The 27821-nt window shown below is 37.2% G+C and overlaps 3 protein-coding genes and 1 non-coding gene across 9 annotated transcripts; 2 read left to right on the forward strand and 2 right to left on the reverse strand.

Moving 5' to 3' along the window:
* On the reverse strand, positions 1-73 carry TRNAV-UAC. The gene has a single exon. It is a non-coding gene; the product is annotated as a tRNA-Val (tRNA).
* A 9309-nt stretch (positions 74-9382) lies between these two features.
* Positions 9383-12618, forward strand: LOC121772548. 3 transcript variants are annotated; one of them, XM_042169687.1, is made up of 5 exons: positions 9383-9700; positions 10226-11402; positions 11554-11676; positions 11773-11922; positions 12254-12618. In XM_042169687.1, the coding sequence occupies exons 2-5, from the start codon at positions 10230-10232 to the stop codon at positions 12392-12394; spliced, it is 1587 nt and encodes a 528-aa protein (XP_042025621.1). In that variant the 5' UTR covers positions 9383-9700; positions 10226-10229; the 3' UTR covers positions 12395-12618. The 3 variants fall into 3 exon arrangements, with proteins under 3 accessions (XP_042025621.1, XP_042025620.1, XP_042025622.1); XM_042169688.1 differs by having other exon boundaries at positions 9388-9700; positions 10301-11402; XM_042169686.1 differs by having other exon boundaries at positions 9383-11402.
* Positions 12619-13089: 471 nt separating this feature from the next.
* Positions 13090-17208, forward strand: LOC121770693 (arogenate dehydratase 2-like). Of its 3 annotated transcripts, XM_042167459.1 has the most exons (12): positions 13090-13352; positions 13446-13513; positions 13668-13760; positions 13961-14161; positions 14238-14318; positions 14432-14527; positions 14625-14702; positions 14842-14931; positions 15022-15089; positions 15747-15828; positions 15963-16039; positions 16315-17208. In XM_042167459.1, the coding sequence occupies exons 1-11, from the start codon at positions 13130-13132 to the stop codon at positions 16020-16022; spliced, it is 1140 nt and encodes a 379-aa protein (XP_042023393.1). In that variant the 5' UTR covers positions 13090-13129; the 3' UTR covers positions 16023-16039; positions 16315-17208. The 3 variants fall into 3 exon arrangements, with proteins under 3 accessions (XP_042023393.1, XP_042023392.1, XP_042023394.1); XM_042167458.1 differs by lacking the exon at positions 16315-17208 and having other exon boundaries at positions 15963-16229; XM_042167460.1 differs by lacking the exons at positions 13668-13760; positions 16315-17208 and having other exon boundaries at positions 15963-16229.
* A 3506-nt stretch (positions 17209-20714) lies between these two features.
* LOC121770691 (nucleolar protein 14-like) lies at positions 20715-27821 on the reverse strand. 2 transcript variants are annotated; one of them, XM_042167457.1, is made up of 14 exons: positions 27508-27821; positions 27257-27391; positions 26786-26945; positions 25753-25814; positions 24901-24960; positions 24566-24778; positions 24206-24334; positions 23297-24001; positions 23014-23206; positions 22696-22889; positions 21989-22090; positions 21718-21857; positions 21306-21578; positions 20715-21220 (listed from the first exon to the last, which is right to left on the reverse strand). In XM_042167457.1, the coding sequence occupies exons 1-14, from the start codon at positions 27730-27732 to the stop codon at positions 20956-20958; spliced, it is 2856 nt and encodes a 951-aa protein (XP_042023391.1). In that variant the 5' UTR covers positions 27733-27821; the 3' UTR covers positions 20715-20955. The 2 variants fall into 2 exon arrangements, with proteins under 2 accessions (XP_042023391.1, XP_042023390.1); XM_042167456.1 differs by having other exon boundaries at positions 25753-25817.

Consider the following 27821-nt stretch of genomic DNA (forward strand, 5'->3'; position numbering starts at 1 on the left):
TGTTGCTACCCAGGATCGAACTGGGGACCTTCAGTGTGTAAGACTGACGTGATAACCACTACACCATAGCAACTTATTGATGCTTTTGTTCATAATATAATATTAGTATCATATCTAATAAAACAACAATTAACAAGAGATTGTATGCACTGATACACATGCTGGTGCAAGTGGTCCTCCAAAATCAAGGATTAAATAACTGTTGCATGAGAAAACTGTTACTGCATGTAGTAATTGTAATGTTAAAAATATTCAGCTATGCCACATTGGAATTATAACTTGTATTTTTTTAAATTTTATTTTGTTGCTTATAGGTATTTATTTTTTATTTTTATGATACTATAATATTTTGACTATTGTGTTCTTCTTACATCACTGGAATTTGTTGACTACAAAATGTAATTTTTATTTTATATATCACTTTTCTTTAACAAAAATCTAACTAGAATACATTGGATACAAATTTTGAACTTCAAATTGAATAATGAACAGTAAACACAAGATGGCTAGAAAGTATGAAAGTGGTGATTAAGCACGGCCCATTATTTATTTGACATATAATGTTGTTTAGTAAGCTCTGGGAAAATAACTCTGGAGCCCATATACTTTTTTTTTGTATAGGAAAATAAAAAGCTTCTTATCATATACTCCAATTAAGTACTACTCCTACTACTACTTATAAAAAGAGTATATAGACTATCAACATGTAAATTTATTGGATAACTTTTTTCCTTAAAATGGAATCTTTTTTCCATGTTATTCAAGGATTTCACTAGGGGTGGGAATACGGATATTGGATATTGGGTTTACCCGTACCCAACCCGATACCCGCCGGGTATTAGGTATCCAATATCCACTTTTATGGGGTTGGGTATTGAAATTTAAGATAATTCGGGTATTGGGTAACCCCAATGGGTATTGGGTATTTTAAGTATTTTTATAAATTAGGTTTAGTCATTTTGGGCTTCAAAAGCCGGGCTAATTTATTTACTAATTATAACTTTCTCTAAACTTATAGTATAAATAAGTCAATCTCTCTTATTCTAGGTCATTGCTTCTACATTTTAATTAAATGTGTAACTTTTACTATTTTACTTATATAACCAATCCTCATAAATATAATCGTATACTTTAAAATAGAAGCGACCCATTTTTATAGTAAAATAAAAGTAACCAATCGGAGTACTACACAATAAATGCAACATTAAAGATATTAGTCTATTTAAATATTTTCTATAGTTATATAAATATAATTTGAATTTGAATTTTTTTATTAGTTACTAATACATGTAAAGAGTCGGGTATTTGGGTACCCGATTCGTCGGATTTGGATACCCGGGGTGGGTATTGGATTACCCAAAAATATATCGGGCCGGGTATCAGGTGGACATTTTAGATGATTTTCGGATTTGGATACCCGGTTTTTTCGGATCGTGTATCCACGGATACCCGTATTCCCACCCCTACATTTCATGGAGCCAAAATAAAATAAAATAAAATAAAGAATGTCTTATTTACGGATAAAATGAATCACCCACCTAATTTAGTAATACGAGTCTTTGCTTTTTTTTCTAATACAAGTTTTATTGTGTTAAGAATTGTGAGTTTAAAATGTAGTGAAATATGTCTCATAATTGTACGTAGTATTACTTTTTTTATAATTAAATATGTGTCGAATGAGTTAATTGAATATACTGCTTAATTATTACTTACGGATTACCAAAAAGTTTATTAACCATGAACTTGATTCAAGTCCAAATACTTGACCTGTTTGATGAGAAAATCACACACCATGCTATGCATAGATGAATCCAAGTATGCAATTTGTTTACTCTATGATCATTTAATGGAACGGCCGGACAGGTCCTTATTTTTAAAGTTTATGTTACACGAGACAAATAGGAATAAGTAGTAGTCTTTTTCTCATGGAGTATTTTAATTTATGAAACAAAAAAAAATACTATATGACTTGGAACGATTCATTTAAATTTAGAAGGATATAATAAGTTGGAGTTGGTGGTTCAAAGACGATTAGTAAATTGATAGGATAAAATTAGAAATAGAATCATGCTAGTTTTTAATTCTCGAACAGTTGAATTATGCCAAAAGAAAATCGTTTCCGAAGATTTTGTTGTTCTCCACTTTGATATGATTTGTATGTATGCATTGCTAAACATGTTTTAAGAAGTGATGTTACTAGTTACTACCAATTATATAGTATATAAATCTCGTTGGTGCAATGCTTCATTTTTGGTAGGGGTGAGAAAAAAAAACCGGAAACCGAATATCCGAACCGAACCAAACCGAAATTTTGAAATTCGTCGGTTTTTTCGGTTTTTCGGTTCGGTTCGGTTTTAAAAATAAAAAAATTCGGTTTTTCGGTTCGGTTTTTGGTAGGGGCGCGTGGCGAGACGGCTCGCCATCCGTCTCGGTGGGACGGGCGTCTCGGCGGGATGGTGATGAGACGAGACGCTGCAACGCGTCTCGTGTCCGTCTCGTCTCGAAGGGACGAGATAAGAGACACATGCGAGACGCATTGCGGGTGCTCTTATGATATAGTAACTTGATATCGTTCTTAGTATTAAGTTTTGGGGATGGATCCTCTGCTGTGTTGCCAACCACAACAGAGGGTGCTGTGCATCAAACGACAGCGTTCCATCAACTTTTCCCTTTAGTTTAATTAACAAATTTGTTATTCAATGCACTCCCACATAATATCCCGGCAAGGTGTAAAACTCTTGTAGCAAATTCTGTTGCATCTTCTTTCTTTTCTTTATTTTTAAAATTTTTCTTTCACCGCATTTTCCTTTAGTTTCTTTATTATTTATTTTAATTTAGAAACTAGATTATGCTTTCATTCTAATTATATTAGATGCTCTACGTTTTAAAGGTTGATTAAAAAATCAAGCATTTTATATATGCATAATTTATTTCAAAAATTAAATATGATAAATATATTACAAAGCTCGATCTATATGTTTGTGAATGAAATATTGAATCTAAGGAGTAACATTTTTAACAAAGGATAAAAATGAACCGTAGGGAATTTATTTGTGAGAAATTTTTATAATTATATTCCTTCGTATTTAATTTTTATTTCTGCAATGTAAACCATTTTTTTATTTATAATTCACTTAAATGTTAAAATAACTATTTATAGTTACTATTTAGTATTTACCATCAAGCATTTTCATTTTTCATGTCATCATTTTAACATTTAAATTGTATTAAGAATTTGAAAGGGATATAATTTTTTTTAAGAAATTATGATTTCCCATACAAAGAATTCCCTATAGTTCACTTTAAATACTCCCTGTTACTTTCAGATTGAGTTGGTTACGGTTTTAAAAATATAAATGAAAGTACGTGGAAAAAGATGATGGAGTTTAAGTCTCATTTAAATATACTAATATTATATCAAAGTCTGAGTGAAATGGGTTAATGAAATGTTGTATCAACTTATTATTTAAAATAAAAGCGAACCGAGACTCTTAATCGCGAATGGACTGAAATGTCAAAAGCGGGACCCCTGATCTTTAAGGAAGGAGTATTTGTTAAAAATATTACTCCTTCTAGTCCCTTATAATTTGTCACCATTTGACTCAACACGAATTTTAAGAAATATAATAAAAAGTGGAATAAAAAAAGTTAATACTAAGTGTGTCCTACTTTTATATACTGCGTATCAGTTTTATACTCCCTCATTTCCATTATAAGTGAGACGTATTCCTTTTTAGGCTGTCTTACTATAAGTGAGACATTTACTTTCACAGCAAAAACAATACTCTATCTAGTCTCTATTACTTTATTGTTTCTCTTGCTTTCCTTCTTTACTTTTTTTTCATTTTTAAAATAAAAAAATAAAAAGAAATTGATAAATTTTCAGGGATATTACATTTAATTTTCCCTTCACAAACATATAGATCGAGCTACTACTCCATTTCATTTTAAAAATAAATTAAGGTATATAAAATGTTTGTGTTTCTAATTTAACTTTTCCGAACATAGAGCATCGAATATATCAAAATGAAAGATAATCTAGTTTCTAAATTAAAATAATAACAATTCTAAAGGAAATAGGTGGTGGAAGAAAAATAAAGAAAATAAAGAAAAGAAAAGTATAAACTTGATACAAATTTGTTGACTAATGCATAAAAGTTGATGGAACGTTGTCGTTTGATGTACAACACCCTCTGCTCTCTCTGTTGTGGTTGGCAACACAGGAGAGGATCCATCCCCTTAAGTTTCCTTATAAATTGGACTTTTTTGTTTTCCACATACTTAAACTTCTTTAGATGCATAGTTGGCTCATTCTTGAAAAATCTTTCATGTTTGTCGGTAGCTAACAGATTAAAGCATTTCCATTTTGTAGTTTTGAGTTTTGTTTCTTTATTTTCTTGCGTTTTGATGAATTTATAAAGAATCATAGGATATATTAATTATATTTTCAACGACAATTACAATACTATAATTGAACATAATTATAAATTTATTAGTATAAAATAATTATTTTTGAATAGTCATCTTTGAGCCTTGAAATCTAATTGGAAGTGTCCATTAATCTATAGGGCATAGGTTAATTTCATATCAATCCAATCGGATTACCAGTTATTCGATTTAGAATAGTTTGATTTGAAATTTTTTGGACGATAAATTTTTACCCTTAACTTTATCAAATTATGAAACTATTCAGATTGATCCATCAAGTTTCAGAATGAATTAACATCACTAAACGTGGACGTATACAGTATGATACATTATATAATAAGTGTAATGACATTATACATATGATACTATACCATATTTGTAACACCCCGACTTTTTCTACCCTTTTTTATTTTTTCTCGTAATGACATCGTTTGTGCATCTGGAAAAATTTTCGGCTTTGTTTTGTTTATCGAGAGAAGAAATATCATTTTGGGCCTATAACAATTATTTATTTTCCAAGCCCAATTCTTTTTGAAACCATTTTGGGTTTTCTTTATTTATTTTCCAAGCCCAATTTGTTTATCGAGACTAAGTCAGCTTTTATTTCATCAATTTTGAGCCCTTCGCCACTTCCTTTTCGATTACCACCTCTGAGACGGGGAGGAAATCAGATTTTAAATATAGGAGAAAATCTCGGACATATTCGTTGAAAATGTAGACGTTCAGTTTATATATATAGGGTTCTTGTATCTTTTTCACGATCAAATTAATTGAGAGTAGAGCTATAGAGAGGGGATAAGAGGGTGAAGGCGGCGGTTGGTGAACGGAGCTGAGACGGCTGGAGCTCGGCGGTGACGGAGAGGCAGTGACAGCCGGAGCATACAGAGCCAAAGGCGGCAGCGTGATTTGGAGCAGCGGCGACTGTGCACTGGTTGTCGCTAATTCGGCGGCAGCTCTGTGTTGCCGAGAAAGAGAAAGGAGAGTTCTTGCGCGATGCGGAGAGGGATGAACGGGCTGAACACAGAGAGACGAGAATACGAAAGCTTCGGCGACGGCGGAGTTCTGACCGTGAGAAAGAGAGAGTGCAGTTAAACGGAATTTGGGAGAGAAAGATCAGCGGAAGAGATTGGTGCTGCACCGTCGTGAAAATGAGAGCAGCGGCGCCACCGGAAGAGAAGACAGAGAAGGTGCGAGAGATAGATGGGAATGGAGATTTCAGATTTGAGAAGGAGGCGTGGGAGTACTAAGGAGTTGGACTAAAATTTTGGGCCAATTATCTATCAAGTGAATAATGAGTCGGTTGGATTTTATTTAATTGTTGAAGTAATGGATTGCATACTTGATTAAGTTACGATCTGGAGCTTCATTCCTCTTGGGCCACTTCTTCGAACGCTTGGGGTTATCATTACTTTCACTTTGGGTCGATAGAGATAGGAAGCTCGGGCAGCCTTGAAAATAAATGAAAGAGAAGAGAAGCATAGATTCAAGGAAGGGATTTCTCCGCAAACAAATTGAACTCGAAGTGGAGGTAATGAATTCAAATTCAGAAAATTAAACGATCGAGGTGGGCTTTCGAACTAAAGTTTTACTGTGGGTAGGCTACAATATTATGTAGGCTTACTTTTAAATTTACGCAATATCTTTCAAGTATGAGTTATGAGCTTAAATTCCAAATATATTGTGTCATGCTGTATTTTGTTTTTGAGGATGTGTCTATCTGATCGCCTTAGTGGGGAGTGAGTCCCTACTAGAAGTTATGAGTTTAATCGAATTCGGGTTTGTCTAGGGAGTGAGTCCCTATTCAAACTAGTGTACACATAGGGGATCGTGCGCTATCTTTCGAGTTGGCCGGTCCAGTGATCGAGAATGTGGCCACGTTCTCGTTTCACATATGAGGTTCAGATATGGTACGAGGAGAGAGAAAAATGGGCTGCGGCCATACTTTTGAGCGAGAAAATGTTTTGATGACTTGGTCTTTTGTAAAACCCCGAGTTCACTTTTAAATGCTGACACAATATTTTATGAAAATTATTTTGGCATGTGTTCACTGAGTGCATCAAATACTCAGCCCTGCATTTCTTTTTTAAAATGTGCAAGTTGAGCGTGACGGGTGTGGTGGGTGTTGAGCAAGACCGTTGAAGAAATTTAAGTGTTTAGAATGTGTCATGTCTTCACACGTGGCATATTCCTTCTCTCAAATGCTTCCGCTAAGTAGTTGTCCTTCTTTTGAGATCTTGTATCGCTGAGATAATATCCATTTTTGAGTTGTTGATTGTTGAAATACTCTGATTTTATTCGAGCTATTTCCATTTGTTTCGAGCTATGGTTGAGTTGTGTTGTTTTCCCCTTCTTCCCCGCTTCTTAAATCCTCCCCTAGTCGCGACCAACCGTGTTTTCTATTCTTAGAAAATGCGGGCGTAACAATATTACTATTAATATGATGATATTGTATGACCGGTGTGATTAATGTCTAGGTCATGTATTAAGAAATAGTTTTGCATTGCTCCGATCGTATGAACAAATAAAGAAACAAGCTCAAGCCCAATGGTTTTGGATTCAAATCCATTGGACATGGACTTTAAATTATAATATACCAATAAAAAATAAAGAGTTTATAATTAAAGAGAGTCAATTGCAATATTTTATAGTCCAGGCCATAAGAACATCCACAATGGCAATAGCCCAGTCATAGCCCAACCATAGCCTAATCACAAACTCCTCCTGCCACATCATCAACACTAAAAACTCATCCAGCCACATCATCAGGACAAGCAACTGGACAAGCAATAGCCTAGCCATAGCCTAACCACAATAAACAAAATTATAAAAATAACAATCACACAAGATACGGAATTCAACTTACGACACAGATACGGAAAAATGCAATAATTTTAATTAAATAAAAAAGGTACATTAACAAAAATTACATAATTAATCCAAGCCCCCTAGCTCAAGTGGTTGAGGAGGGTGGCAAGGATACCGCACCATCCAGGAACTTTTGGGATTAATTTCCCCTGTGGGCCTTTACAAGGCTGGTTGCCTTGGGGCTTGGTAAGCTGATGGGCCTGGAACCCGTCTCGGGTGGCGGCTGTTCACGGGCGTAGACCCGTCTCGGGTGGCGCCGTCTCAGATGGCGGCTGTTCACGGGCGTAGACCCGCCGGAGGTGCCCGACTGGTTGGCGGCCTGTCTACGAACCACAACGGGCTGGTTGGCGGCCTGTCTACGAACCATGAGGGGCTGGGGAAGGGTTGGTTAGCTTGCCGAATGTATCTCGAACTCCTAAATATGTATGTCCGGAGGAAAAAAAAACAAAAAAAAAACAAAAATTACATAATAAAAAAAACTAACGTCGTGCAGTCCTCCGCGCCCACAACTCTTCAATTAAATCATTTTGGAGTCGAATATGAGCTTCCACTTGGCGCATGTCGGCATGTGCTTGGAGGCGGCCGACTTCATCGTGAGGTACCCCACTTCGTAAGTAGGGGCGGCCACGCCGTGGCTTGGACCGGCTTCATTATCGTCGTTGGCCCAACTAGTCAGTTGTACACCTTTATCTTCGACAATAATGTTGTGCATGATAATACAAGCGTACATTATATTAGCAATGCAGTCGACATGCCACAAACGCGTTGGACCCCTAATTGCCGCCCATCGAGACTGGAGCACACCAAATGCACGCTCCACGTCCTTGCGCGCCGACTCCTGCCGTTTCGCAAAGTAGGTCTTCCTCTCATCTGATGCGCACCTGATCGTCTTCACAAAGACGGGCCACATAGGGTATATCCCATCCGCCAAGTAGTAGCCCATATCATGCTGGTTCCCGTTGGCGATAAAACTGATGGTCGGACCGACACCGTGGCACTGCTCGTTGAAAAGGGGCGACGAGTTGAGGACGTTGAGGTCGTTGTTCGACCCGGCTACCCCAAAATATGCATGCCAAATCCACAGCCGGTAATCAGCTACGGCCTCGATGATCATCGTGGGATTCTTTCCCTTGTAGCCGGTCGTGTAGAACCCTTTCCAGGCAGCGGGGCAGTTCTTCCACTCCCAATGCATACAATCTATGCTGCCTAACATACCCGGGAACCCATGCTTCTCCCCGTGCATCTGCATCAGCTCCTGGCAGTCTTCGGGGGTAGGGCTTCGAAGGTACTGATCACGGAATATTTCAACCACGCCCTGACAAAAATACTTCATACATTCAAGGACAATCGTCTCACCGAAGTGGAGGTACTCGTCCCACATGTCTGCCGCGCCTTCGTAGGCCAACTACCTGATTGCCGCAGTGCACTTTTGAATAGGTGTGTGGCCGGGTCTGCCAGCTGCATCGTGCCTGAAGCGGAAACACATACATCGACGCTCCAAAGCGTCAACAATATGCATAAACAGGGCCCTGCTCATCCTAAAACGCCGCCTGAAAAGGTTGGCGTTGAACCGCGGCTCCGGTGCGAAGTAGTCTTCATATAGCCGCTGATGTGCAGCTACGTGATCCCGCTCAATCACTGCTCGGCGGTGGACAACGGGTCGAGGTCGAGGTATCGCTGGCTGTAAGGCCCTTTGTATCAGCCGGTTTATCTCGCGGGACGTATATGCTTCTAATTTTCGTTCATTCGCCGTTCGTACTCCTCAGCATTCTCACCACTACCACCACCCGCGCTACTCATTTCGCGTTGTTGCCCTTGTACAGAAATTAAGATAGAGAGAAAACTCGTTAAAACAAGTGGTGCGAATGAAAATGTCGTGCAAATCGCGTATGTATAGTGTTTCGAAAATTAAATTAAAAAAATATAAAAAATCGGCTGCCCAATCGCTCGCCGATCGGGAGCCTGCAATGGCGGCCAGCCAATCGGCAAGCGCATCGGCCAGCGCTCGGGAATCGGCGTGCGCTCGCCGATTTGGCGCTGGCCGGCTGCAATGGTTCGGCGCTGGCCGATCCGCTCGCCGCCATTGTTATGCTCTAATTCGTATCATAGACGAAAATAGATTCGAACCGTTGAGGATGTACCTTTGTGGAAAATGGAACCTAACAAAATAAATCAACGGCCGAGATTCTCCTAATGCTAATCCAATCTCAGGGCATGACCAACATCTCTCTCGCAATTTTCTTTCAATTTTCAATTTCAAAACCCCTCTTTGTCTGCATTCCAATTTTTGGGAATTCCAATTTATTGTTTCCATCGAGCAGTTTTCCCTCTTCCGTCCGTTAGTTGTAGTGTGTATTCCCGATGTCCATTGTTACATAGTCTCCGGAAGAATTCCCCCTTTTATCAGGTACTACTATTACTTTCGAATTTGATCGTTTTTTTGTGTATTTTTGGATGATCGTAGTTAAACTAGGGCTTTTGATCGCTATGATATACTGACCGCGTGTAATGGGGGATATTTGATTTCTATCGGGGACTCATTAGGGTTTAAAGCTCGTCTAATTTTTGGTACGGGAGGTTCTATCGTTTGATATTTTGTGATTTACGAACGCGAATTCTTGAATTTTCAATTAGTTAGTGTGGACATTAGTAAAATTCCGTTTGAGATTAGATTGTATTTTGTGGTCGATGCTGAGATTTTGTTTATAAGCTATGCATGAAGTGTTTTACTCATAGCGGATTATACGTTTAATAAGTTAGTTTTTTCTGCTGAAGTCTGGAATTGTGTGTTGAGATAGTGCCTAACTAAACCCAGGAAACACGTTGTTTGCGTGGGCTACTCATGGATACAACTCACTTTTTAGCTTTAAATTTATTCAATTCCTGTACATTTTTTTTGCTCTTCCTGTATTTTTTTTTTCTATGCTCGCAGTAGGATGAGTAGAATATCCGTAGGTCATTTGCGTCCTAGACCTCGCTCGGTAACGGAAAATTTGAGAAGATGCAGGAATAACGACAAAGCTGATAAAGTTATACTGATAGACGTTGATTCTGAAATTAGTGACAATGTTGTTATCCTTGACACTCCTGAATCTTTGCCAAAAAGAAATAAAGAGTCGGGCATGCTCAAGAAAGATGAGAAGTGGTCATTCAAGAATGTAATAAACATTGATGATGATGACGATGATGTACCTGATAGTAGCTATCAGTTTGGTGCAAACAATGTTGGTTTCTCTGCAAGCACCTCTTTAAATAGAGAAAATTTTTGTGTAGCTGAGGATTTTGCAGATTTCACAGATCCTTCTGACGAAGACTGCCAAAATGTTCAAGACAGTGCTACACCAGTTAAGTTATCAAAATGCAAGCGCACGTATTCTGGGAAAGATTCCACAAATAACCGCTATGGTTTGGATACTGATTCAGAGTGCGAGTTATCTGGGAATGAATATCCTGACTGTGAAGTAGTGGAAGATTTTTCCGGTAAGTTTCAAGAGTTGTGGGAAAGAGCTGTCTCCAGGAGAAAGAAAGATGTTCATTCAGGTATTAGGGGTCATGATAGTACAACAAGCTGTACTGACAAGGACCTCCAAAACGCTGAATCAGGAGTAGCAACCAGGCATCATGATGAGCCCTCAGTTTCTCACACTACTGGGAAGTCCAATAACAGAAACTATGGTTCTTCCCCAGGTAGAATAGAAACGGATTTTGGTTTCACCCATTTTTCTGATAATGCTGTAAATGATCAAGAATGCCGTGCACATGGGAAATCTAAATCACAAGTGAAATTCCGTCCTTCACTCCATTACCCGGATTGTGAACCAGGAAGTTCCAGCCAGCACATTGAAAGAATGAAAGATCCAGCTTCATCTAACTCTTCTTTCCAAGAGGAGCCAAATGAGAAATTCAATATTCTTACATCTACTGCTGGGAACAAGGTAAATTCTAAAGAGGAAAATGAAGATGGTCAGGTGCACATGAGTATCGTATGCAGTTTGCCTCCTGAGGATGACTGTTTAATTAGTGAACGTGAAAAGCTCAAGGAAACAGATGAATACAAAAGGGCAATGGAGGAAGAATGGGCTTCCCGACAGCAAGCACTGCAGATCCAGGTTTACAATCTTCACTAATCTGCTCGGGGCATTTCTAAGAAAAGTATTATCTGATGGTTGGGTTGTTGTGGAAATTCTAGTAATGGACTTGAGCATTAAATTCATTGTGTAAATATTTTATGTTTATCATGTGCTTGTGTTTTGCTTTTAGGCCGAAGAAGCGCAACGTGAACGTCGATTGCGGAAGAGAAAAAAAGCTGAAAGCATGCGTATGCTGGAAATGGAAAGAAGACAGAAGCAACGCTTAGAGGAAATGCGGAGTATTAAGCAGAAGGTATGTGAATTGCATATGTACTACTACTACTTTCTTAAAGTATTTATTGATTGAATTATTCTGTAGAGGATATGATTAAGTAATTTTTACCTTTAGGATGAGGAAAATATGAACTTGAAAGATACAATTCGCGCTGAAGTCCGAAATCAGCTGAAGCAAATTGAAGTTGGGTGCCAAAATATGGCTTCGCTATTGCATTTGTTGGGAATCATGGTAGGGAGTTGGCCAAATCCATCCCCACAAGAGGTTTGTTGAACTAGCTGCTCTATGTTTTACATTGTTATGAACTTATGTTCACATTATCTTTACTCTTTTAATTTGTCTGCATGCTAACTTTAAATTGGTTTCAAGGTTGCAATACAATGACTCACATTTTGGAATTTTTTGAGACCTAACCCATGATTTGGCTTGTAAAATGTACTATCTGATTTGGTGGGTTGGAGAAAATAGCAAGCAATCCCATTGTCTTGAACAGTTTGTTTAAGTAAATGGTGTACTAACTGTTAGTATTCGATCTTGTGCTGTATATGCAAAGGAGGCATTTGGAATAGTGACTTGAAATCAATTATATTTTCAGGTACATGCAGCTTACAAAAAAGCCTTGCTGACCTTTCATCCAGATCGAGCCTCACGATCTGATATCCACAAGCTGGTTGAAGCTGAAGAAAAGTTCAAGTTTATTAATCGCATGAAGGAGAAATTCCCTCCTCCTTTGTGACAGTTGATTGAGTTGTAGTCTTGTTAAGATTTTAGCAGTCAATCTTCTTACAAGGTGGAAAAAAATATCATTGATAGTTGAGATTAATATCGTCTTGCATCCTCAGCTGATCTTTTTCCGTATATAATAATTTTCCCGTTATAATTTTGTGAGCAAGTCAGTTATGCCTGGATTATGTAGTGTAAAATAGAAGTACTAGTTGTTTTGATTATTTTTGCCTTGTATCTCACATCCACACCACATTTATTCATAACGAGTGAAGCAAAAATCTCAACTCCAAACTGCGGCTTCAATATCAGGTCAGGCTCATTGCCAATCCTATCAATTGACTTCAATTTTTACCGATAAAAGATAGAGTAGTTTTGAATAAATGTATTTAAATTTTCAATAAAAAACATAGGTCAGATTTTATTCCGTTGGCGAAAAATAAATTTGACATATAATATTATGAACTTATATAATACTAGTTGTTTAATGTAGTTGGATTTTGTTATTGGTGGAAAAAAATTAAACAAATGCTATTAAATTCATGATATTATAATTTTATAGGTTAAATTCAAAGTGTGTAGAAAAAATAAAATTTTAAATTGTTTTTATAATATTAGGAGTCAATATTATTTTTTATTAATGTTTTTGAAAAACTATTTTTTAGTATTAAATGAATATATGACTAATCTATGGGACAGTCGCTTACATTGAAAAGTGAAAACCATTGTTCTCATTTTCGCAACGACAATGGCGACCACCACATCCCGATCCCTAATCACCCCCCTTAATTCCCCAATCCAATACCCTAACTGCCGCAATCCATTCTCCACCGCCAAGCCTATTACACGAAGTCACAGCATTCATATCCACGCCCGCGGTAGTGGCAGCAATGACGCAATCGAGCTGCAGAAGCTCATGCAAAATTCACCTTATGAGTTCAGTTCCAGAGACACTCTGCCATCACTTCCGCGTATGCCCCCTCTATAGGATATATTGTATTACCCTATTAATTTCGATTGATTTAATTCCAATTCTGTGTTTTTCGAATTGGTGATTGTTTCAGGGCCTTTGACCTCTGCTCGACTTTCGAATTTGGCGGCGGAAGGGTCTCGTCTCCGCGTCGCCTATCAGGTTGTGCTCCTTCTTCTGAAATTCTCTGCATGCAGTACATGTTATTCCCCTTAAGTAGGGTTGTAATCGGTGCCTTGTGAGTTGTACCATAATTGATTATCGTCTCTGCTAGGGTAGTGCACCTGGTTCTGATTTTGGTTGAATATTTTCCAAGGGCGTTCGAGGTGCATACAGCGAGTCTGCAGCCGAGAAGGCTTATCCGAATTGCGAGGCAGTACCATGTGAACAATTTGACACAGCTTTTCAAGTCAGCAGCATCTAATTCCTTATTTGGTGTATTATGTTATTCTGATAATTATTCTCTGATGTAGTTGAACAAGCATGACTTCTTTTCTCTGATTATATATTTTCTGATATTTACGAGTTTTGAAAATATGATGATGAAAATTCTTCACGTTTTGGTTGAATGCTGAGATCTAGTGCTTAACTACAACTGTACTACTACAGGCAGTAGAGAAGTGGCTGGTTGATCGAGCGGTTTTGCCTATAGAAAACTCGTTGGGAGGCAGTATACACAGGAACTATGATCTTCTGCTCCGGCATAGGTTGCATATTGTTGGAGAAGTTAAACTTTCAATCCGACACTGCTTACTAGCTAGTCCCGGTGTGAAGATTGAAAATCTTAAAAGAGTTCTTAGCCACCCGCAGGTATCTGAAGCCCAATGAAACCAGGCCTTTGTTTCTGGAACACAAAGCTTACAATTTGTATGACTTGTTACTGCAGGCTCTCGCACAGTGTGAGAATACATTAACTAAGTTTGGACTGGTTAGGGAAGCTGTGGATGATACTGCTGGTGCAGCAAAGGTAGTATTATTTTCTTTTTCTTGTTAAAGTCTGATAATTATTCAGTTTTACGAATAACACATTCTACTTTATTACGTGGCTAACTCTCCCCCTCCCGGCGCGTGCACATGTAGCATGTTGCTCTCCATGGATTTTATGATGTCGGAGCAGTTGCTAGCTTTAATGCTGCTAAGATCTATGGTCTAGATGTACTTGCTCAGGACATTCAGGTTTGTTTGTGGAGTTTATAGGTATTATATCGCCATATGAGCTGCATAAATTTTTACAGATATGGAACACTGTCATTTGTTTACCTTGTCTTCTCAGGATGATGCTGATAATGTCACTCGATTCCTTATGCTGGCTAGGGAGCCTATCATACCAGGCACTGATAAACCTTTCAAGGTTTGGATTATTTTTTCAGAGGATTGGATAGAAAACTGATTACTCATACTATAATTTGAGCATCTTTAAAAATAAATTCCCCATCATATTTTTTCCCTTTACCTACCTAGTCATTCATTCATTATGTTACTTTTTGCAGACAAGTATAGTCTTCTCATTAGAGGAAGGTCCAGGGTTTCTTTTTAAGGCACTGGCCGTATTTGCTATGAGAAATATCAATCTCACTAAGGTGAGTTTGTCTTTGCCCCCTTGGAACATCTTCAATATTTTCTTGTGCTTGTGTATGCCTCAACTGCAATGTATCTTTATCTGATACTAGATTGAAAGCCGACCACTGCCAAAGCAGGCTTTACAAACATCAGATGACAATGCCATGTGCTTTCCTAAGTAAGTACAGCAAATACCCATCTTGTAATAGCTAGACATAAAGGAAAGTTCATCATACATACATAACTGTGTGTTAGTCACGGTTCTAGGCAGTTTCCCATATTTGTTTGTTTGCAATACTTGTTGTGCTGTCTGGCTAATATCTTTAGTCTTTCAGGTTATTTGATGAAAAACAGATTTGTCAAAGTCAATGTTATCAAATAGCGGATATGGCGGCGCCATGGCGCTATGGCATGGCGTTCGGTGGTGGAAACGCCATAGGACCATGGCACTGCCATAGCACCGCCATATCCGCCATTTGACAACATTGCGTGTGTACCCCATTTAGGAATGGGGCATTATGCAAGAAACATGGATGTTAGAGTTGTATTTTATGCTTTATAAATTGTTTTAAGAGTTTTAGATGATATTTTTTTTATTATTTTCTAATTTTTGAATTTATATAAATATATAAGTATTATTTTATTAATTTAATTATTGACCGCCATATCTGCCATACTAATACGCCATATCCCCGTGGCGGTTTTTAGGCGAACCGCCATAAGCCGCCATACGAGATTGATAACATTGGTCAAAGTTCTGCTGCTATTATTTATTGTGATGACTGTTTTCAGAGTTCAATGTTTTTGATCAGATGGGTCTAATTCTTGCATGCAGGTACTTTCCCTACCTTTTCTATGTTGATTTTGAAGCATCCATGGCAGATCAAAGAGCTCAAAATGCTCTTGGTCATCTGAAGGTTTGTGCCTCCCCTAATGTTCTTCCTACAAATTAATTTTGTTTCTTCCTTTTTTAGTTCTACAGCCCAATGTCTTGGTTTCAATGATTTTATTATGTATAATTCGTTAACATTACAATGTACGATCTTGGCAGGAGTTTGCAACATTTATGAGGGTTCTTGGCAGTTACCCTGCAGATATTGGCCTTCCATGACTACCAATTTTTTCAAGGTTCCTATATCTGTGAAACTAGTATGCTTTAGATCCTTGGCTATGCTTTTCAACTAGTTTACATTTGATTTTGTAGCAAGTATCATTATGTTGTCTGCATTTCATTTCTTAGATTACTGATAAAACTTTGAAGTAACTATATGAGGGTTCATACGGACTGAGTTTTACATGAAAAGCTATAGTTGTTTTATCTGGTGAATCATATTTTCTGTGACTAAGTGACTGGCTTACATGAAAAAAATAACTAGATATATAATGAGATAAATCCATTGCAGTTCAACTGGTTTGCTGCTTCATCTTGACAATCTCTTCCATGAAGGAATTTGTAAGAGGGGCCTCTGATTCCTTGAGACTCCAGTAACATGTCAAAGATGAAGAGGACTCACCATAGTTTGTACAGAATGACTGAATGAATTGCTAAGATGGAAAGGGACGTAGTGATGACTAAAAAGAGAATTATGAGGTAGACCAAACAACTTATGCCCTTCTTGTTGTGATGAAGATAAGCATGGAATGACAGATCCTTTGCATTTCCGTTCAATTCTCTACTCCACTCCATCACATAAGCATCACATGACTGATGAAATTGCTAACATGGAAAGGGACGCAGTGTGGGCTAAAATAAGAATTGTGGAATAAACCGACAACTTATGCCCTTCTTGGTATGATGGGATGGAATTAAGGTAGGAATGAAATTACAGTTCTTTTGCATTTTCATTCCGTTATCTACTCCATTCCATTACATGAGCATTCTATTTGTTATACCAAGCAATGAATGAAATGAAAGTAGGAATGGAAGTAGGAATTATCATTCCATTTCCTTCTCTATTTCATTATAGTTTATACCAAGAAGGGCGTAGCATAACTGTCTCAAAACTCACTATTTACGGTGGTGTTGAATTACGGCGTTGGTCGCGGAATTGTGAGATGACTATTGACACCGGAGGTATTCGTGAAATTGTGGTAATGCACTTTAGTGTGTAGGTTGGTTGCAATAGCTAGGTGAGTCGGGGGTTCTTTGTCGAATCAATTAATCACGTTTGGTTTTTTGTCGAGATAGTGACCTATGTGGTAGCGCCGATTGTTGGTTGTGAATCATATCACCAGATTTATACCGTATAAAACGTTGTTAAAATTGAGTGGCTGAGCACGTTTATATTATTGTTTGATATGAGGACACCAAAAAAGCATGCCAAATCAAAAGATGTGGTACATTTTAAGAACTTTGAAAATTGTCTTAAAAATCACAGTTTTGAAATTGTGCAATTTTTTCAGCACGCACGCCCCGGATAGTAATTTTATTTTTTGGCAGACGTGAAATCAATGTGGCTTAGTCTTAATATTAAATGAAACAGCGTCGTTTTGATGTTGAATAAGTTGTGTCTATGCCTTGTTGATATTTCAGGTTAGAAGAAAGACCTATCATGATAACTTGACATCAATCAAATTTGACGCTGAAAAAGTTGTGTCGAATAGGATAAACTATGCCTTGTTAATATGTCGTGTTTGAAGACCTAGCGTGATAAATTGGCATCAATCAAAGTTTGTGATTTTTAAAAATTATGAGATTTTGTCCAAAATTTATAGCTCAGTAGGGAATGAATGTATACATTATTAACATTTTGATGAAAATTCATGTATTTATTTATAATAATACGATTTTTTTAAAAAAATTTCGTTAATCCAAATTTTAATTCAATAAACATTATATGTATATAGGAGTACTAATTTTTATTAGGAGTACTATCTTCGTTCCGTCTCAATAGAGGTATTTTATTTTATGCACTTGTTTTGAAAAGATAATAATTAAATAGTTAAAATAAAGAAAAAGTAAAATAAGGGAAAAAATAAAGAAAAAGTAAAATAAGGGAAAAAATAAAATAGAGAACATAAATGAAACAAGATAGAGGAACTTAAGACCTTGAACTCTTATTCGTCTATGGACCGAAATGAAAAGGCAGAACTCCTGATCACAGATGCATGGAGTATTTTTTTCAGAATGCATTGTAGATAAAAAAAAAATTACTACACGTCACTTTAATGATATAGCTAAAGTATTCAAATAGCAAATTTGGCGCTTTTAATTCTCAATCGAAAAAGTGTATAAATGATCATCACACTGACGTATGTACATGGCGGTGAAGTTGAATCGTCTTAAAAACAATCAACCTTTTCATCTTCTCCCGAATTCCCACACAAGAATGAAAATTGCTGATTTCTCACTTGGGTTATAAGAGTGTCCACAATGGTGGCCTTCAAAGGCCACCAAATGTGGCCCGACCACCATTCGTGGCTCTCTTGTGGCCTTCACAATGGTAAAAGTCAATATTAACTAACAAGGGCCACCAAATGTAAAAAATAACAAGGGCCACCAAATGTGGCCCTCTAAAAAAAATTTAATTTATTTTCTTTTTGGTTAATGCTATTTTTTAATTTAACTATATCAAATTTTTTGTAGACTAATAATTTGTGGATCAAACATGATTTAATAAAGTTACGAATTATAGATAAATTTTCGTCGTATTTTTGATAGAGGAAAATTCTACAACGAAAATTTTTAAAAAACACAACATAAAAAGATTAAAAAAACGCCACCGCTACCTACTCGGTTGCGTCATCGGAATCCGGCACATCTTCTTCACCTCCTTCCAGTTATTTAATTTCTTATATTTATGTTTTTGAGAATACGACTTTGCACGCCATTGGAAAGGAGACATAGACCATATGAATTCTGATTCTCTACTACTAAACTAGGTACTGCATGAATGCTCTACCTTTGCATCGGTTAAAGAGCTTATTACAAATTTAAAGTGATGATATTCAAATTTTATTGATATAAAGTCTCCTCGTAACTTGGTGAATATTTATCGTATTTGGATAAATAATATTGGAATACATACAATAGAATTTTCAATATTTTTCTAAATGGTTAATCATTTCAATCTATCCCCTTGAATAGGGTGAAAACAAATCTTACTAGCAATTAGCATATCTTCTATGATTACATAAAATAAGTTCACACATATAATCTTCTATGAGAGCATCACAAATAAGGCGCTCTGCGTTCCACGACATCTGCATTTTATCCTCCCACCCGAGTAATGCCCTCCGATGTACTCCAGTCGTCGCCGGGTCTCATTTTTTTAGTGAGAAAGATAGGGAATGAAATATTAGTGTGTGGGGAAAGTGAGAGATGAGAGAGAATTATTGGGGGTGAGAAATGAAGGTTTAAATAGATTTTAAAAAAAAGAAAACGCATTGCATCGTCCGCATCGCCCGCAATGGGACGGACGATACCGTAGACGATGCCTAATTGAAGGCCTATCGTCCGCGGATGATGGATGTGCCATCGTCCGCATGGCTATAGTCGTCCGCCCCCGCCCGGTGGATGCTCTTATATCTTCTTAAATCTCCATTATTCTTTTATTCCAACAAATATTAGTGCACATTTTCTTAATTCCAACCAACAGTCAGCTAATTAATCGTGTGCAGTTAAACAGTCGACTTTCAAAGCACGCAAATTTAAACAATTAATGCCTCCATTATACCACGAATAAATAAATGGATTAATGAGACATTTCCGCCGCTATAAATAGCCTCTTCTCTCCACATCACTATTTCATTGTCAACAATTACTTCGCAACAATATCACAGTCATGGCATTCCAATCTGGCAGTGGAAATAGCTCACCATCGAAGCAGAAGCAGAAGCAGACGGAGGATGACGGTGTGATGTCTGCCCTGAAGGCTGTAGGGGTGGCTGTTGGTGTCGCCGGCGTGGCGTTGTGGGGCCTCTCCAGCTTGTTTGGTAGTTCAGAGTCTTCTGATGAAAAGATGATGAAGGCTCCCGGCAAAAATTATTCCATTCCGCGGAAGGATTTCGAGACTAATCCTGCTGAATGGTTCCGTAACAATCGCTCCTAATCATTTTAATATTAATTAATTATCATGTGTGGTCGAGATTAATTTTCAGCTTAATGTTTCTCGCCCCTTTCTTCTGTTGGTTATCATTATCTTTATCCTACTTATGCATCTTTCATTGTCTTCTTAAGTTTCATCTTATAATTAATCACATCTTACATCTAATTTAATCTTCTCTTTTTTGGATTATTTGTTTGCTAATTCCGAAACGTGCCCAGGGAGCGATTTACTACTATTTGCATGACGATTATATTTATTTTGAAGAAATTTTGTTCTCTTCTGATTTTGGACCTATTTATCTTTGCTACTACTATCATTATGATGTGGAGTGTCAAATTAGTACATAAAGTTTCAATTGTGTTTTTTAAGTTAATACATTACTGTTATATCAATATGACAAATAGTTCATTGTGGCTTAAAACATAGTTTAATTTTGAAAGACCTATGAATATGACAAATATCAACTAGTATTTTGGAAGGAGAAAGTAAATACTTATGTACCGCAGATTTTTAGCTGATTGTGGATTTGTAATACAATCAAGATGGCAAGTAACGTTACTGCTATTTTATTCCTCATTCAGAATAAACATACATGTCCTACTTCAATGTTACTAACACATATTACGATTCCACGGAATGGGTCGAGCGCAAGATGTGGCGGTATTGTAGATGCCCTAAATTGGCATACTACATCTCTATTATTAACTTTTTTTTAATCCAGAAAACCAACTATCCATGAAATAACACTGCATATCTGCATCAAATAGTATTTTGTATTCTGAAACAAATTAAGTCCCAACTGAATATTCCGCTATAGTAATAAAAGAAAAATTATGGGGTACAATAACACCTAACACAAACTACAACAGATAAAAATTGAACTAAATCAAAAACTTCATCCATGAATCTGTACAGATGGGATGAAGCAAGCACCTGTAGAGTATCTGGTCTTCAAACAAAAGATTAAAATTACCAGAAGACACCCGGTTGTCATCTTCATCGCCTTCTCTTCTTATTTTTCCCCAACTGGCCAGACTTGAATGCATGCTCCTGTTCTTGGAGGAAAGCTCTATACTTCCCATACATCTCAGTTTTTTCTTCCTGCATTCGCGCCTTCTCCCTTTCCTTCACCTCAAACAAGAAGTGGTTGTCTTTCCTTAGTTCACGCACAGCACCTCTCACCTCCTGCTGCAGTTGTTTCTTCAACTTCTTCCTCTCCACTCGCTCCCGATCTGGATCATAATCTCTTCCCTTCACAAAGCTGCCACATTTCCACAATCCCATCATCAGTTATGTCTCTACCACTTAATAAGGCATAATCTACTTGTAATGGGAAAATGGCTTACTTGTCCTCAAACTTTGGAATGGCTGTTTTGATAACCTTCTGCTTTCGGATTCTCAGTGGCAGTCGCAGCGACTGGAACTCCTCAGATTTGGTCTCGATAAGCTGTGCCACATCTTTGAATTCTTTCTTCAATGCATCCGGTATCAGATCTTCTTCTGCCAGTCCGTGTAATATTTTTGACATTGGCAAAAATATCTCCGGGAATGACTTGAATCCCTCGTAAATGTCCACAAATCCTTTAAGGTTTCTAATAATTGCACAAAGAATGCTCGCCCTGCACATATACATACAAACAAATGTGATCTGTTATAATTAACATCCACATCTGTTATGTATCCATTAAATAACTCAACAGACTCTATTATTAACCTCGTGATAACAAAAAAATATGAATTCTGAAAAATAACCCTAACCTGAAATTATCGGAGGTAAAATAAGGAGAATCATCTGGCAAGTCCATTAACGTAAGAAAGTCCAAAGAATTAATCTCTTCAACTTGTCCTTGCATATGGAGTAATGGTCTTAGAGCTTTTAATTCCATAAGATGGCACAACTGTGTCAATAACAGCATTAAGTCATTGTTATCCAAATTCCAGTGCACCTTAACCATAACCAACTCAATAAAGTTGACTTCGAGTTAAGGCAAAATCACATGTAAGTTCCACTGAGTTGTGAAAAAAAAACCTGAGAAGCTTCATATTTCTGTCTGTTGGTTAGGGCTGCCATTAACATAGTCTGCAAAAATGTAATAGCTTCAGGGCAGAACTTCTGGGATTGTCTACTGACCTGCAATATTTGACATTGTTAGTACAGTATGAAAGAGAAAGTTAGATAGAGAGAGAGAGAGAGAGAGAGTGCCATTAAACTACAAAACTCATATAGTTAACGCACAGGAATCAATTCTCTCTCACTTCGCAGGAAAGGAAATATTAATAAAATCATTTGCAAGAGAAAAGAATATCAGGGGAAAATGCTGATATTTGAACCTATAGAAATATCTATTCACGATTTCTTATCAAACATCATAGGATTATTGATCACTGGGTTTGGAGCTGGAAAAGAAAAGAAGAAGAAAAATCAAGATAATCTATTCATTTCATTCAAAGAAAATACGGGCAAGCAATGCAATTAAACCCGGGTTATAAATGTCCTGTATAGGGTGCATGGTAGAGAAGGGGAAGGAGTAGTGGTCGAACAGAATTCTACAGCACGTTTGCCCAATTTAGACTATCAGTCCCAGAAATATTTCACTTAGGCACTAAAAAATGCTTTAATTTCTGGAAATGCATTGTGTACTGGAAGATTTAAAGAAACCTCCAAACTCAAGCAGCATGGAGCAAATTATGTATCAAGTTAAAGTTAAAGGACAAAAGTCAAAAGGATGATCTCACAGATAGCAATAAAGAGCACAAGAAGGAGCCAATCGCAATATCTCGGCCAGAAGTTATCGGACACCGCATAAGGTATTCAGAAATCAACAGGATAGCAGGAGTCATAACAGCATGGCGGAAATCAGAGCATGGAAAAATCATAGACCACAGCCTCATGAGGAAAAGTGTCTTGAGAGATGGCCAACAATTATTTCCTGTCATGGAAAAGTCTTAATTAATAACAATAAGAGTCCACACATCAGCAGATGATCCCCAAAGATATAGTAACAGCTAAAAAGGTTTTTTTTATATAGCATTTTTATGGGCGATGTAGCCAACCTGTAATCTTAATATCCTGACAGAACAGGGTACGGGTACGAAGCAACCTCTGACGAGCACAAATGGCTGCAAAGTACGGGATCTCGGTACTCATTTCCATTAGTGGCTTGGCGAGCAAATTAAGTAACTTCAAATTTAGTGGCTTTGTGCATGCTAAAACAGCAAAGTATTGCAACAATACGCCATAGAACACCTGGACTCCAATTCAATCCATATATTACCGGAAAATACAGTATAATTTTATCAATAATAAAAACACAAACAGGCAACACAAATATCATACCTGCATCTTCTTCCGATTCTCTGCAGCAACAGCAATAGCGTTATATGTTCGAATCCTCCTGATAGCTTCCAAAACTTGATCATCAGAAAGATCTTTCATTAAGGCACTAAATTCTTCAAAATTTTTTGGAGCTTCAATTGTGTATGGAAGCTCCCCTTTCTTATGCACATCCTCTTTAACAATTGTTTTCACTTTGAGAGCACCTGCATCATTATTTTGATCTCCCTTGGTTTTAAATATCTTCTTCTGGTTTTCCATGATAACTTTTTTACCGGTAGCATCATCACTGTCATTGTCTTCTTCTTCATCCTCCGAATCAATTTGTTCTTCATCACTCTGTTCCCAGTCCTTGAGAGACTGAGCCTTTTCATCTTCACCACTGCTCTCTTCTGATCCTTCTTCCTCCTCATCCTCCTCTTCATCATCATCATCATCATCATCATCTTCTTTCTCATTATCATCTTCTTCTTCTCCTCCAGAAGTTGGAGCATCTTCCGTCTCAGGATAAGTAACACCATCTTTTTTAAGTAAGTCATCAATCCAGACAGCTTTAGTCTTTGGAATGGCTTCAGAAAAGGAATCACCAAGATCATCCCCAGATACATGACTAATCTGTTTTGAAGCTTCACCGTCAGCATCTTCAGAATTCTCAGCATCTTCATCGTTGGAATCATCACCAGCAGCCATCCTTTTCCTACGTTCTTCCTGAACAATGTTCAATACTCAAGTGAGCTTTCCAGGTATTGTTATATGTGCATCCGGTGGAAAGCTGCTTCTTTCAAGTTCTATTGGAGTTATGCAAAAATCACAAGGATGCAAATATGGTTCCAATGTGTAGCTTTATGCACTTTCTCCAAATTTGTTTATTTTTGCCAGTTAGTTAGGTGAAAGAAGTACTCAAGAGTGTACCTCCAACCGCTCTAGACGCTCCTTCTCTTCTTGTGCCAGCTCTTCAGGTGCCTTTGTCCTGTCCGATGGCCGAGCCCTCATATCAAGTGCCATTTCACCCACCAGTTTGTCATAGTGATCAGGTTTTTCCTATAATGGCCAATTAGTCTCCAAACCATCAAAATCATCCAGTGCGACTAAAGCATGGCAATACTAAGATTCATAGGCTGTTGAAAATCATATTTTACAAAAGAAGTAAACAGAGACAACATCTAACTTCAGTAAACGAACCAGATGGGCTACTTCAATACAAATAGCAGAAGGTATGGGAGCTAGTATAGACGATGTAAGAGGATAAAATAGTTTGAGATAGAAGAGTACATGCTGAGTGGAAACTTTATTATGCATTCTAGGTGCCTCCTCTTCCTTTAAATTATCATTTGAGTTTCTGCTGTTTACAAGGGCATTGAGAGCACTCATTTTGTTTGGTTGTGTCAACGACAAGAGGGCCTCAGACTGAACTAAAGAAGCAAAATCCTTGTCCAATTGCTCGGTAAACTGTTCACTTTCTTCCTTTTCCTTTGCTTTTTGAGCCTGAAAATTGTACGGTGCAAAAACAAACAAGCAAACACACACAGGAACACCAGAAAAGGGTCAGTTAGAAAGCTCAACAATAGTGATATTCAAAGTTCAGAAAAACAAATGCGAGCTGCAACCTTGAAAAATTTGCTTTTGAAAATAATATCCTCCATCACTTCCTTCTTGGTTTTAGGCCTCTGCATTAAAAAATGTCACTTAATTAGAAGCATTAGTGTAACTAGGAGCTAAAGCAAGTACTGCTACATTGCTAATGATAACATTCCAAATATGAATAAAATTTTCAGCAATTGTTCAGACAGCATAAAGGAAATCTTAAAACTGGTGCTTCCTTTTCTCCACAACTCAACATGATTCCTTTGATCCAATTGCATATCCAGAAACAAATGATACAGGAAAAAGAAGTTTGTTTCCCCTCAAAAATAGGACTACAAAACGAATACAGGCTAACACAGACATTATACTCAATGTTAAATATATGAGCCAGTAACAAGTAATATGAAGCAAACTCTACAGCTCCAAACCAGAACCTCCCCCCCCCAACACTTGATACTCACCAGCGTCCTCAGGTCTTTACATGATTAACAGATGTGAATAAAAGAAAGGGGAAAGAATAAAGGACATGCTTGTTCCTGTCAATGGTTATATCCTGAACTTAGTTCAAAACATTCTGCTCAACAGCAAATACTAACACACTAAGCTTTTATGGACTCAACCCTGAGATAAACACCCCCCAACAAAAAAAGGGCAATTCGTATATGCAATTCTACAAAGACAGAACAAGAACAAAATAGATATTTGGAACCAATGCGAAATCCAACCGCAACCATTAAACTAGCACCAAAAAAATGAAATGCATGTAGATGGGATTAGAAAAACTATTAGATGACACAAAACAAACAATCATACTAAGAATCTAAGATAAAACAATAGGATAAGCAATGTATCCAGTGCTTAAAACATAATCTCACATTTTGTTCTTTAGCAGATCCTGAAACTGGTTCACCTTCTGCCTCATGGGGATCAAATTGTCCTTCTGGTCAGAAATATAGTCTGTTAAGTGCAAAAAATAAAGAAATACGTAGCTCCTAGTTTATTGAATATAATTTTTTTGAAGGATATTATCCATATATCAGACTCAAGATTAGACATGTATCTTTCTCAATTTGATCAAGCCAAGGGAAGTTATTTCAACAGCACCATTTTAAAATTTGACACAGCTCAAGTAAAATATACTATAGCCAAGCATGGGACATAGTGCCATATCATTTGCAAGTAACAATGAAGCCAGGAAAGGAACAAATGAATCAAGAAAGCATTGAAGAGGTTTTTCAAGAAACATTAATTTAGAACAGAATAGAGCAAAGGAAACATGCATGATCATCCCAGTGCAAGATTATGATCTTCAAACAAAGAGATATATGCTTATGAACCCAAGCAAGCTATTAAGACTTTGCCATGAACTCATAAGTACAACTCAAAATATACCGGATATCGTCCTTTTAGAATAGAAAACTGATGCTCCTGAGTTGCATAGATTCCACCCAAGATATAATCATATTATCAAGGAGTATATTACAATCTGAAATTCTGAATATTCCAGAATATTTACAGAAAATGTTTTCAAAATACTAGTATAATTTAATTCAGCTGGAGAACTTTCTTTATCGGAATGGTGACTCGAGAATAATAATATGTATTATTCTATATTAGGTGAAAATACTCATTTTTCCTTACAACCTAAAGACATCTGCTATATACAGTAAAACGTAATTTAGAATCTTAATGCTTGATTTGGATCCCATCAACAATCAGTTTAACAGACATTCATTACTGAAACCCTATATCCAACAAAAGTCAATACTCTAGACCATATTCGGGTCTTCCTCTATTAATAATGATAGTTTATACTATTAACAATTCATCTGTATTTCAGATTGGCCCAGAACCTTTTCAGAAGAGAAGACATAATCAATATTTGTCGAATCTAAAGAAAGTGCTTACTGTTTTGTCCAACTGGTAGATCATCATCATAATCATCCCCATAAAATGGTTCGTCATCTTCAAAATCATCCCTTCCTGGGAAGTAACCACCGCCTTGAATCTCAAAGTCGTCTTCCTCACCATCAGAGAGATTGAACTTACTTTTCTTTTTTAATTTCAACTAAAAGACAACCAGTAACAGGTCAGGTTTTAGTACAGACACAGCAAACCATCCATTCAAACAAAGAAGGAAAAAAACTGCTGGACTTGATAATTCGACTTTCATTTTCGCCCCAAAATTCCTTGTGCCATCTTCGGTTTTCGTTGTATGCATCCTTTGATTATTGGAGTTCCCAAGGTTTGAAATTTAAAAGTAATAAGGTGATATTTCCTAATCAATCCAACTGGAGCATCACTCAAAACTATAATCTTCAATGACTACTAAGCAGGATTTACTTGCATGAACAAAGTAAGAGCTTTCAGGAACTTCACCTGCCGTTCGCGCTGAGACCTCAAAATTGCCTTATCAAACTCCTCAAGTCCTTCATTTTGCTCTCCGATTCGCTTATCCACAAAAGTAGAAGACTTTGTACTTTGCTCATATTCTTTCAGCAGCGTCTTCTGCCTCTGCATTTCAGCTCAAACACCAAAAAAATCACACTCAATACATAGCTAGCTTCTCAAGAAAGAAGCAGAAACTACACAAGCGCCAACAAGTAAAGAAAGAAAGACGCAAAATGGACCTTCTGGATGGCGAGAGAGCGAGAGAGCCCAATACGGCGTCGTTCTTCATCCTTGCGTTTCTTGCCCAGTATAGTGAATTTTCGCCGCGACCATATGTTCTCAAACGGGTTCTCCTTGGGCCCTTTGATTTTCTTTGAATCTGAATTTAAAGAGCTCAGCTTTTTGTTTATCTTGCCTTTACTTTTCTTCTTCTTCGCACTTCCTGTGCTCGAATTCTTCGCCATCTTCAAATGTTTTTAACCTTTTCTCGCGTAAAACGGAGGTTGATTAAGAATCTGATGAAGCACAGAGATTGTCAAAAAACCGGAAGCTG

Source organism: Salvia splendens, chromosome 16 (genome assembly GCF_004379255.2).
Source record: "Salvia splendens isolate huo1 chromosome 16, SspV2, whole genome shotgun sequence".
In the NCBI taxonomy this organism is placed as follows: domain Eukaryota; kingdom Viridiplantae; phylum Streptophyta; class Magnoliopsida; order Lamiales; family Lamiaceae; genus Salvia; species Salvia splendens.

Excerpts from the sequence above, each read along its gene's own strand:
- LOC121772548 (XM_042169686.1), top strand. The coding sequence starts at position 10,230 with ATGAGTAGAATATCCGTAGGTCATTTGCGTCCTAGACCTCGCTCGGTA. Across the intron at positions 11,403-11,553 it reads AGCAAGCACTGCAGATCCAG|GCCGAAGAAGCGCAACGTGA; the intron begins GTTTACAATCTT and ends TTTTGCTTTTAG. Across the intron at positions 11,677-11,772 it reads TGCGGAGTATTAAGCAGAAG|GATGAGGAAAATATGAACTT; the intron begins GTATGTGAATTG and ends TTTTACCTTTAG.
- LOC121770693 (XM_042167459.1), top strand. The coding sequence starts at position 13,130 with ATGGCGACCACCACATCCCGATCCCTAATCACCCCCCTTAATTCCCCA. Across the intron at positions 14,703-14,841 it reads GCACTGATAAACCTTTCAAG|ACAAGTATAGTCTTCTCATT; the intron begins GTTTGGATTATT and ends TACTTTTTGCAG. Across the intron at positions 15,090-15,746 it reads AATGCCATGTGCTTTCCTAA|GTACTTTCCCTACCTTTTCT; the intron begins GTAAGTACAGCA and ends TCTTGCATGCAG.
- LOC121770691 (XM_042167456.1), bottom strand. The coding sequence starts at position 27,732 with ATGGCGAAGAATTCGAGCACAGGAAGTGCGAAGAAGAAGAAAAGTAAA. Across the intron at positions 24,002-24,205 it reads AGCGTCTAGAGCGGTTGGAG|GAAGAACGTAGGAAAAGGAT; the intron begins GTACACTCTTGA and ends AACATTGTTCAG. Across the intron at positions 21,579-21,717 it reads TTTACCTCCGATAATTTCAG|GGCGAGCATTCTTTGTGCAA; the intron begins GTTAGGGTTATT and ends GTATATGTGCAG.